Raw genomic sequence first — 12,207 nt, 5'->3', positions numbered from 1 at the left:
ACTTTGATTTTTTTTTATCCCTCACCTTGAATAAAAGGAAGTAGAAGGAAATTTCTGTGTGGAAAAATGATTTGTCGTTTAGGTTGTGATCTCGGAGTAGGGAACGGGGGGTTAGTTTGTTTAATTTTGATTTCAACAGTGAGATTAAAGACTAGACCCCACTTGGAAACGGACTTCATTTGCCCGGTATTGAAAAACCACACCTTTTCGTTCAGACAAAAATTGTCATCAGCAAAGTAAATAACAGTCGTTCCCACTGTCATTTAAGTACTCACACCACAGAATTTCCTTGTGTGCTGTTACACGTAATGGGTCTTAATGAGCAGATCTTAAATTTATTACAAAATCTTGTGCGGCTCTGAGTCTGTTACCGTCACTGCTTTGATATTTCTTTTTTGTACCTTTAGTTCTAGCCTGCTTTGGTTTTCTGTCCCCCGCCAATCGAGGGGCCTTAATGACCTGTGCCGTCGTGTTATGGGTCCTTCTGGGAACCCCTGCCGGATACGTGTCCGCCAGAATGTATAAAAGTAAGCATCGCGACTGTTGTCATTCCGGTTAGTTGGTGTGTTAAATGTAGAAATTAAAAGGCCGTAAAAGAAAACATTTAAACGTTGCATGGGGCATTTTAACCGGCCTACCAAAATGTAATTGGGCCCTGGGTATAAAGTAGCTGTAATTGGGCTAAGTAAGTTGCTACAGTAACAATTTCTGTCTTTTCCTTCCTCAGCGCTTAAAGGTGTTAACTGGAAGACAAATTTTCTGCTGACAGCACTCTTATGTCCTGGGTTAGTATTGCTTGTTCTCTTCTCTCTACACAATTATACTCTTTCTTGGATTCCATCTTGGAAAAAAATCACTGTTCGCGGTAATGAGGAGACAGGAGCTGAGAGACCCCTGTGCTTTCATCGTACGTTTGTACATCGTACCCTCTAGGACAGAGGGACGGCTTTGGCGCCGCTGCGTTCGAGTTTGAGATTTGGTCTGGAAGCGGAGTTGCTAACTGCGCATCTCGTTACATAGGTCGCGGGCCATGCCGCCTGTTGCTGCTCTCCTTGTCACTGGCTTCCCTGATCCTTTCTCCTGTCTCACCTGGTTCTTGCGGTATCAGTAGTGACTGCCGCTCCCAGCCAGGGTCCTTGTCCCAGGGGGAGTAGGCGGAGCTGCTCGGGGTGGGTGCTACTGGCTCCCCCCCGCCCCCTGATTATAAAGACGGGAGACTGGCGGCCAAGCCGGGGAGCAGGTGTTCGAGGTCACATGCGAAGTTAGTGACAGAGCCCAGGCTGTGCATAACTGAAAGTCCTCCCGGCATCCTGTCCAGGGCTCGTCCCACAGAACCTCGCTGATGAAGTGCTGACCCACTTTGGGTTTCTTCCTTCCTTCCCTTTTCTTTCTTTCTTTCTTTCTTTCTTTCTTTCTTTCTTTCTCTTTCTTTCTTTCTCTCTTCCTTCCTTCCTCCCTCCCTCCCTCTCTTTCTTTCTTTCACATTTTGTTGAATTCTTTTTTTAAAAAAGATTTTATTTATTTATTTGACAGACAGATCACAAGTAGACAGAGAGGCAGGCAGAGAGAGAGAAGGAGGAAGCAGGCTCCCCGCCGAGCAGAGAGCCCGATGCGGGGCTCAATCCCAGAACCCTGAGACCATGACCTGAGCTGAAGGCAGTGGCTTAACCCACTGAGCCACCCAGGCACCCTGTTGAATTCTTGTGGCTCAGTGGGTTAAGCCGCTGCCTTCAGCTCAGGTCAGGATCTCAGGGTCCTGGGATCGAGTCCCGCATTGGGCTCTTTGCTCAGCAGGGAGCCTGCTTCCCTCTACCTCTCTCTCGGCCTGCCTCTCTGCCTACTTGTGATCTCTCTGTCAAATAAATAAATAAAATCTTTAAAAAAAATTAAAAAAAATATTTTATTTATTTATTTGAGAGAGAGAGAGAATGAGTGGGAGGAGGGGGGAGAAGCAGACTCCCTGCTGAGCAGAGAACCCCACCTGGGACTCAATCTCAGGACCCTGGGATTATGGCCTGAGCTGAAGGCAGACACTTCCCCGACTAAACCAGACCCCCCGGGTGGCCGGCACTTTCATTTCCTTTCATTCCTTTCCTTTTATTTCCTGCATTTCATTTCCTTACTTAGTCTGGGCTACCATAACAAAATACCATAGACGGGGGTTGGGGGGGTGTTTAGACAATAGAAATTTGATTTCTCACAGTTCTGGAGGCAGGGATGTCAGAGATCAGGGCACCAACAGGGTCGGGTCCTGGTGAGGGCTTTCTGGCTTGTAGACGACCGCCTTCTCAGTGTTTCCTCACATGGCAGGCAGAGGCGGTGAACTCTGGTGTCTCTTCTCATAAAGGCACCTACCTCATCCTGAGGGCCCTCCTGTCGTGACCTCATCTAAGCTTCATCACCTCCCAAAGGCCTCACCTCCAAATACCATTACATTATGGATTAGGGTTTCAACAAATGAATGGGGGGGAACACAATGCAGTCCACAGCACGTTTCATTTCTAATATTCTTTCCTTGATCTGTTAGGAAGGATAGCTTTTTTTTTTTTAGGAGAAAGTAGTGGATTATATCTTAATTGTCACGTGGTACATTAATTTCTACTTGTTACGAAGTTTCCACATCCGTGATGCTAAGAGGATGTCGCAATAGCAGAAGAGGTCCAATAGTGAAAGTTACCCATAGTGAATTCAGTTACGTTATATTCTGAATAGTGACAAAGTGAGAGCAAATGCTTCGATAATGGTCTGTGACTGCGTGTCACACAATAAGTCATGCAATACAGTGATGGGTTCTGTAGCCCCATAATCATTCTTCTCCATGTGGCCCGTTTCTCTCAAACTCCAGGGAAAAAGATTAGATCATTGAAAGGCTTGAATGTTACAAGTTTGCACATCAAATACGGGAACCTCAGAATTTTTAACTGATTTAAAATACAGACAATGCCCTCCCCTCCCCTCCCCCACCTTGAATAGAGCCATCTGCTTTTCCTATAACTCTTTTCAAGGGAACAAGAATGGGTGGTCTTTTCTGAGGTGAATGCTTTATTACATTTCTGTAAGAAAGCGATGTCCTTGACAATACTTCAGATATCTGTTGCTTCCAGTTTGAGGCTCAAATGAATCCGAAACTGAATAAATTTGGCGACGAAGTGCCATTGTGCAGAAGTCATTATACTGGATTGTAATACAAGGGATATTACACGCGAGAGCCAGTCAATAAGCCATTCACTGTTCTCTGCATTATTTAGTTACTCATTCAACATACTTACTGTGGTCTTTTTGGTTTTGTTTTGTTTTTGTTTTTATTATATTTAAGGCATTATGCTAGGCACTATAGAGGAAATAAATACAAATTGCCCCTAAATCTCTGGCTTCGTGGCTCATGATGAATAATAATGGCCCATTTTTCATCACACAGATGTCCCATCTTACTGCAAAAAGAAGTTACATCATTGAAATAGATGTAAAAGAATTAGAATATACTGTATCACTAAGCTTGATTAGCCAAATTAAACAATTAATGTCTGAAAGGCATTAGCATTTGCAACGCACTATGAGCTGTTTTCATCATGTTTTCTATGGGAGCAAATTGGGATTCAAAACATTTTGAAGAGATGGATTTCTTACACAGAAAAATTCAAAAATTTGAGCAGAAATCCATAATCATGGGGCTCAGGTTTACGTGGATTATGACACGATGCAGTGTGAAGCCATAGTTTTGTAAAAATTAAAAAAAAATTGAAAATTGAAAAATAAATTTAAATAATGGTGGTTGTGTCCTGGGTGGGTTTTTGGATGGCTGGGGGACAGGAGTGTAAAGGAGACTATTTATATCAGATTTACTTTTCACTCTTTTTAAAAAAAGTTTTGCATTGTATACCGTATGCATTTGTTACCTATTTCTATTTTTATTTTGTTACTTTTATTATTATTATTATTTTGAGTAGGCTCCATGCCCTAAGATCAAGACCTGAGTTGATATCAAGACTCAGATGTTTGGGGCATCTGGGTGGCTCAGTTGTTAAGTGTCTGCCTTTGGCTCAGGTCATGATCCCAGTCTTGGGATCGAGCCCCACATCGGGCTCCCAGCTCAGTGGGGAGCCTGCTTCTCCCTCTCCCGCTCCCCCTGCTTGTGTTCCCTCTCTCGCTGTCTCTCTCTGTCAAATAAATAAAATCTTAAAATAAAAAAAAGAGAGATGCTTAACTGACTGACACACCCAGGTGCCCCACCTTTTAGAAAAATTTTAAAATAATTTCATTATAATTAAAAAAATCATTTCATTATTTTAAAGTAATTTTTTATTTTAATTTTTAGATAATTTTTAAATAATTTCATTATAAACAACAATAACAACTCATAACTGTATGTTAAAGGGGAGAGGTACTGATAGAAGCTACAAGCACAGGCTTTAGAGTCAGACACACAGACACAGACGCACATACACGCACATACCCGAGCACGTGCACGCACACCCGCCGGCACTCTCCCTTGTACACCAACCCTACACTCAACACACACACAGCAGTTCATTTCCCAGTTCTGCCTCCTTCAAGTTACCAGGCCCTGCGCACGTTATGAATATTGCTGAATGAACATAGGGGTTTGGGCCTCTCTTTGAGATCTTGGCCTTCTGTTGCGTTAAATAGAATTTTTCTACTGTACTATTTTTATTCCCTTGTCATTTCTTACTATTTTTTTGAATGATTTTCTTAGTGGTTACCTTACAGATTACAATTAATGCCTCAATTTACACCAGTCTGGTTTGGATTAATTTAATTTCAGTATTACACAGAAAATTTGCTCCTATGTAGCGCCTTTCCCTCCTTCCTTCCTTGTGCTGTTATTGCCAGACAGATGACATCCTAATACTGTGCATGCTCGTCAACACGGATTTATAATGATCGCATTATGCTATAGTCTTTTAAATTGGATGAAAAAGAGTTTCAACTAATATTTGCTAATCATGGGCTGTTGGGCAAGTGGTTTTACCTCTCTAATCCTGGCTTTCCTCATCTGGAGTATGCAGATCGTGGTGTTATCTACTTCAGGGCTGCTGTGAGGATTAAATGGGATGATGTGTGACAGATTTGAAAGAGTGCCTAGCAGATACTGAGTGCTCAACAAATGATAGTTGTGGTTGTTAGCTACTCTTGACTTTTGCCATTATGCCTTTGCTCATGCTGTTCCCTCTTTTTGTAATCACTTCTTTCCAATCCTCCAATGCCAGATTCCTGTTCTTTTTTTTTTTTTTAAGATTTTACTTATTTATTTAACAGAGAGAGGGAGATCACAAGTAGGCAGAGAGGTAGGCAGAGAAAGAAGGGAGGAAGCAGGCTCCTCACAGAGCAGAGAGCCCCATGCGGGGCTCGATCCCAGGACCCTGGGACCAAGACCTGAGCCAAAGGCAGAGGCTTCAACCCACTGAGCCACCCAGGTGCCCCTCTTTTTTTTTTTTAAGATTTTTATTTATTTATTTGACAGAGAGAGATCACAAGTAGGCAGAGAGGCAGGCAGAGAGAGAGAGAGGAGGAAGCAGGTTCCCCCCCAAGCAGAGAGCCCCATGCGGGGCTCGATCCCAGGACTCTGGGATCATGATCCGAGCCAAAGGCAGAGGCTTAACCCACTGAGCCACCCAGGTGCCCCTCCTGTTCTTTTTTTATGTCCCCGCTGAAATGCTACCACTTCCATGTTCTGGAATTATATCGCGTCTACTATCATTATTATAACACTTGTCACAGTGTTCCTTAGATTGGACTTATTTGTGATATGCCTTATCTCATTGTGCATTCTAAAACTCACCAGGGTGATTACTATGTCTTAATCATTTCTGTATCTTTCACAGCATGTAACCAAGTGCCTTATATGGAGTAAGTGTTCAGTAAATATCTACTGTATGATCGAATCAAATGAATAATTTAAAAATGCAAAACAGATTTGGTTTCCTTGTTCTGTTGGTAGAACTGAATGCAATTTTAAAGTAATAAACCAGGTGTGATACAAAGGACATATTTCCCTCAAGGTTCGAGGGCTCTCTTAGGTATATGAGAGAGAATCGTAAGGTACTGGTGTTCTCATTTCTTAGACTGTAGTAGGTTGAGAGAGAAGTTCAGTGCCTCGTAATGGATCAGTGTGCGAATAGCTCATATGGCACCTTAAATGGGTACCATAAAAACGGCTTTAACTTAAAAGGAGAAGCATTCAGGCTAATGAACATAGACATTCCCTAAAAGAAATTGAAGAAATGGGGTGCCTGGGTGGCTCAGTGGGTTAAAGCCTCTGCCTTCAGCTCAGATCATGATCTCAGGTTCTGGGATCAAGCCCCGCATCGGGCTCTCTGCTCAGCGGGGAGCCTGCTTCCCCATCTCTCTCTGCCTGCCTTTCTGCCTACTTGTGATCTCTGTCAAATAAATAAATAAAATCTTAAAAAAAGAAATTGAAGAAAGTAAGATTCTTCAACCATATACTTTTTTTTAAAGATTATTTATTTATTTGACAGATAGAGATCATAAGTAGGCAGAGAGGCAGGTAGAGAGAGAGGAGGAAGCAGACTCCCTGCTGAGCAGAGAGCCTGATGCGGCACTCGATCCCAGAACCCTGAGATCATGACCTGAGCTGAAGGCAGAGGCTTAACCCATTGAGCCACCCAGGCGCCCCAACCATATACTTTTATTTCATGTAACCCCAAAAGTGGCAGGTAGGAAAAGGAAAAGGTAGCCTACTTCGATGGGCATGTACTCAAACTTTACAATTAGAAAGAAGCAAGCCTGAATTCTAGCACTTACGATCAGGCCCTCGGTATTAGGTAAGTGACTTTGGGAGAAGTCCTACAACCTTCCTGATTGTCCGTTTCCTTGCCTGGTAATGCCTGTGTCACAGTCGTTTAGAGAAGTAAATGAACTAATGGATTGTGAAATTGTTTTGTGAGCTATAAAGTATTTTTGGTCACTCTTTTCTTCTGTGTTCCTACTGCTCTGTCTTTTGTCATCTGCTATAGTATATCCCATGTTGTACTGTAATTTATTTATCTCTCTCTCCCACCAGACTAAGCTTTTCAGAGCAAGGGTTTTTATTTGCCTCTGAACTCCAGGGGCTAACACACAGGTACTCAATAAATGTTTGATGAACATGTGAATAAATATTTCAGGTAGGAGATGACCCCAGATGACATCTTTAGTTTCCTTTTAGTTTTGCTGTTTAAGATTCCATGAAAAGATCTAGAAATAATTAGAGATCAACAAAGGAAGAGCTATTTAGAATATAAAAACTTGAAACTGAAGGGCAGTTACAGAATTGTTAAACACATATTAACATTCTAGAGTGTACTTTCAAAAGGGAAATTGTTGAGATGGGTTAATTGAGTTTATGTATAAGAAGGGAGGTTATGATTTGTCAAGTGAGAAGTAATTTTTCTGGCCGTGGAATGATAACAGCTGAAATGAATCTCTCAAAGGCTGGGAAATTTGGCAGAGGAGTATTGTGGCTGAACAAATTCATTAGAGCAGAAAGGTATTAAGAAACATTTGAAGGAGTATGGTTAAATTGTAGGAAACCAGAATCCCTTATTAAGATGCCAGAAAGTGATGAGACCTAAGGTTTGTTGTCATTTGAAAGGGCTTCAAATCACATGCATCTCTGGCAGGAGCACACATGAGCCTTTCAAAAGCACAGTAGCACTTTTAAGAAAACTTAAAATGTGGGTGTCAGAAACACCCACATCCATACCCAGATTCACCTGTAGCTTTGGCCAAGCTTGGCTGGAACCCATAGGGGGACAATAGCTCGCCTGGTGATTTACCCAGTAGATTCACAGCTGACCCCTTGATTTTGAGTGACTGATTGAAAGCTTTTGTGTTAAGTCAACGCTTGTTGGACTTGAGGCTCACAGCCCATTTCCTTTGGGATTCTAAAATTTGTTTTTAGTATGTCCATGTTCTTAATTGTGTTCACTATACCACACATCGAGTTTTTCCATGGTATATTATTATTTCTGCTTGACTCTGCAGGTGCAAAGATGAGTAGGATGTGAAGATGATGTCTTATACTAAACTGCTGGCTCGTTACATGGTGTTAGGGTTAAGCCCCAGCTCAGTGGCTGGGTTTCCACAGTGAGGCATAATATTCTTCTAGGGTTTTGCCTTGTCATTTATTCTATCCTTCCCACCAAAAGAATTTCCCGACATTCACATCAAGTGTAATTATAACCTTTTCCTGAAAGCATATTTTTTCCTGATTTTTTTTTTTCTCCCTAGTGTCGTCTTCATCGACCTGTTCTTTATGAACCTGATTCTTTGGGTGGAAAGGTCATCAGCTGCCATCTCCTTTGGTACCCTGATAGGTATCCTTGCGCTGTGGTTTGGAATTTCTGTACCATTAACATTTTTGGGTGCATACTTCGGAAGCAAGATAAAGGTAAATTTGTAAAATCCTGCTTTTGGCCATTGACTAATGTCTGCAACAATACCTCAAAGTGTATGTTACTATACATGGAAAGTGAAATGTACCGTTGGCAAAAACTACAAAGAATAATCATTTTAGAATAAAAAAATTTAAAAGAATTAAAAAATGAAACACAGTAACGCTTCAAAAGACACTATTTAATGTACTTCCCATTTTATAGGTTGTTTATATTTCTGTCTATCTCTGTTAGATGAAATTAAAAGGACATATTGTTAGAAGGCTGACTTTAACAAAGTCAGAAAAGTAATAAGATTATGGAGTGGGGGAAGAAAGCAAAGATACAGTCTGAAAAATGGAGCTATTCAGTTTATAGATCTGAAGTTAGCCTATTCCATGCATAGGGTAAAGGAGCAGGATATCAAAAAAACGAAATGAGGCCAGCCTGCAAAAGGATTGTACAAAGATATGGTGTGCATTTGCAGGAGAGAAATCAGATAAGACAAAACAAAACGCCTGAAAAGCACTGACACATTTTAAGAGAAATTCTCTCTCTCTTTTTTTTGTCCAAAATTTTATTTAAATTCTGGTTAGTTACCATATAGTTTAATATTGGTTTCAGAAGTAGGATTTATCGATTCATCCCTTACGAAGAACACCCAGTGCTCACCACAGCAAGTGCCCTCCTTGATCCCCATCTGGTCCATGCGTCACCCACCTCCTTCCAACAACCCTCACTTTGCTCTCGATTAAGAGCCTGACCGTCCACTTCCCTCTCTCTTTTTCTTCCCTTCACCTATGCTCATCTCTTTTGTTTCTTAAATTCCACATATGAGTGGGATCATATGGTATTTGTCTTTCTCTGAGTGACTTATTTTGCTTAGTGTAATACCCTTTAGCTCTAACCACATGGTTGCATGTGGCAAGATTTCTTTCTTTTTGATGGCTGTGCAATAGTCCATGCTTTGTGTGTGTGTGTGTGTGTGTGTGTGTGTACTTGTGTGTGTGTGTGTATACTACATCTCTCTATATGTGTGTATATATACATACCACATCTATCTATCTACTATAGTTATATATATGTATATGTATATATACCTATGACATCTTCTTTATCCATTCATCTGTCAATGGACATCTGGGCTCTTTCCATAGTTTGGCTATTGTGGACTTTGCTGCTGTAAACATCAGGGTGCATGTGCCCCTTTGAATCGGTATTTTTGTATCCTTTGGGTAAATACCTAATAGTACAATTGCTGGGTTGTAGGGTAGTTCCATTTTTAACTTTTTTGGGAAACCTCTGTACAGTTTTCCAGAGTAGCTGCATCAGCTTGCATACCCACCAACAGTGCAAGAGGGTTCCCCTTTCTCCGCATCCTCGCCAGCATTTGCCTTTGGCTCAGGTCATGATCTCAGGGTCTTGTTCATTTTAGTTGTTCTGACTGGTGTGAGGTGGTATCTCACTATGGTTTTGATCTGTATTTCTCCGAAGATGAGTGATGTGGAGCACTTTTTCATGTGTCTGTTGGCCATCTGGATGTCTTTGGAAAAATGTCTGTTCATGTCTTCTGCCCATTTCTTAATTGGGTTTTTGTTTTTCGGATGTTAAGTTTGATGAACTCTCTAGATTTTGGATACCAGCCCTTTATTAGCTATGCCATTTGCAAATATCTTCTGCCATTCTTCAGGCTGCCTTTTCGTTTTGTTTCCTTTGCTGCACAGAAGCTTTTCATCTGGATGAGTCTCGATTGTTCATTTTTGCTTTTGTTTCCCTTGCCTCCAGCAACATGCCTAGTAAGAAGTTGCTATGGCAGAGCAAAGAGTTTGCTGCCTGTGTTCTCTTCTAGGGTCTGATGGTTGCCTGTCTCACATGTAGATCTTTCATCCATTTGGAATCTATTTTTGTTTATGGTGTCAGAAAGCATTCCAGGTTCATTCTTCTGCATGTAGCTGTCCAGTCTTCCCAACACCATTTGTTGAAGAGACTGTCTTTTTCTCCATTGGACATTCTTTCCTGCTTTGTCGGGGATTAGTTGACCATGGAGTTGACGGTCCATTTCTGGGTTCTCTATTCTGTTCCATTGATCTATGTGTCTGTATGCCAGCACCATACTGTCTCGATGACTACAGCTTTGTAATGTAACTTGAAAGTTCGGAATCGTGAAGCCTCCAGCTTTGCTTTTCTTTTTCAGGATTGCTTTGGTTATGTGGGTCTTTTGTGGTTCCATACAAATTTTAGGATTGTTTTTTCCAGCTCTGTGAGAAATGCTATTGGTATTTTTAAAAAAGATTTTATTTATTTGACATAGAGAGAGAGAGAGAGATCACAAGTAGGCAGAGAGGCAGGCAGAGAGAGGGGGTAAGCAGGCTCCCTGCTGAGCAGAGAGCCTGATGCGGGGCTCAATCCTAAGACCCTGAGATCATGACATGAGCCGGAGGCAGAGGCTTAACCCACTGAGCCACCCGGGCACCCCTGCCATTGGTATTTTGATAGGGATTGCATTTTTGATTTGGGATTGCATTTGATAATATAGACTGCTTTGAGTAGTGTTGGCAATTAACAGTGTTCTTCCACTCCATGAACATGGAACGTTTTTCCATTTCTTTGTGTCCTCTTCAGTTTCTTTCATAAGTATTCTATAGTTTTCAGAGTAGAGATCTTTTACCTCTTTGGTTAAGTTTATTCCTAGGTATCTCATTGTTTTTGGTGCAATTGTAAATGGGACTGATTCCTTGATTTCTTTTTCTGCTGCTTCATTATGGGTCTATAGAAATGCAACTGATTTCCATACATTGATTTTATATCCTGCAACTTTGCTGAATTCATGTAGTAGTTCTAGCAATTTTTTGATGGAGTCTTTCAGGTTTTTCTATACATTCTGAGAGGACTTTTTGTTATCAAATACTTCATATTGGAATAATCACCACTAAATCTTGTCTAATCTCTTCCTTGAAACTGATAAGAAAGGATAAAAGTCTCTTATTATGTAGCTGCGTGCTCTCCAGTATGGTGGTCACCAGCCCCACGTGACATTTTTTTTTAAGATTTTATTTATTTATTTGACAGACAGAGATTACAAGTAGGCAGAGAGGCAGGCAGAGGTGGGGGGGAAGGAGAAGAGAGCCTGATGTGGGGGTCGATCCCAGGACCCTAAGATCATGACTGAGCCAAAGGCAGAGGCTTAACCCACTGAGCCACCTAGGCGCCCCCCACCCCATATGACTTTTGAGTGCTTGAAATATGGCAAGTTCCAAACTGGTAAGTGTTGTAAGGAAGTATAAAATACACAGTGAGGGCGCCTTGGTGGCTCAGTTGGTTAAGCAACTGCCTTTAGCACAGGTCATAATCCTGGAGTCCTGGGATTGAGTCCCACATCTGGCTCCCAGCTCCACGGGGAGTCTGCTTCTCCCTCTGATCTTCTCCCCCTCATGCTCTCTCTCACTGTCTCTCTCTCAAATAAATAAGTAAAATCTTAAAAAAAATACACAGTGAATTTCAAACAGAACAACAGCAACAAAGTAAAAAACATCAAGTTAGTACTTTCTGTATGGATGACAAGTTTAACTGATAATATTTGACTATGTTAGATCAAATGAAATGTATTCATAAATTGATTCTGCCTATTTCTTTTTAAAAATTTTTTAATTTATTTTTTTGAGAGAGTGAGAGAGAGCACAAGGGACAGGAAGGGCAGAGGCAGAGGGAGAAGCAGGCTCTCCACTAAGCAGGGAGCCCAATGTGGGGCTCGATCCCAGGACCCTGAGATCATGACCTGAGCCAAAGACAGATGCTTAACCGACTGAGCCACCCA

General features: G+C 41.5%; 1 protein-coding gene across 1 annotated transcript in view; it reads left to right on the top strand.

Annotated features, from left to right (window-relative positions):
* The window catches only part of LOC122896487 (transmembrane 9 superfamily member 2-like), an 82,396-nt gene that overhangs the window by 54,713 nt on the left and 15,476 nt on the right, over positions 1–12,207 (top strand). Inside the window, exons 12-14 of the mRNA XM_044234681.1 lie at positions 408–527; positions 728–785; positions 8,251–8,410. Coding sequence (XP_044090616.1) covers positions 408–527; positions 728–785; positions 8,251–8,410 — 338 coding nt within the window. The remainder of the gene's footprint in view (positions 1–407; positions 528–727; positions 786–8,250; positions 8,411–12,207) is intronic.

This window comes from Neovison vison, chromosome X, assembly GCF_020171115.1.
Source record: "Neovison vison isolate M4711 chromosome X, ASM_NN_V1, whole genome shotgun sequence".
Lineage (NCBI taxonomy): Eukaryota > Metazoa > Chordata > Mammalia > Carnivora > Mustelidae > Neogale > Neogale vison.
This window is presented reverse-complemented; position numbering and strand designations above follow the sequence as displayed.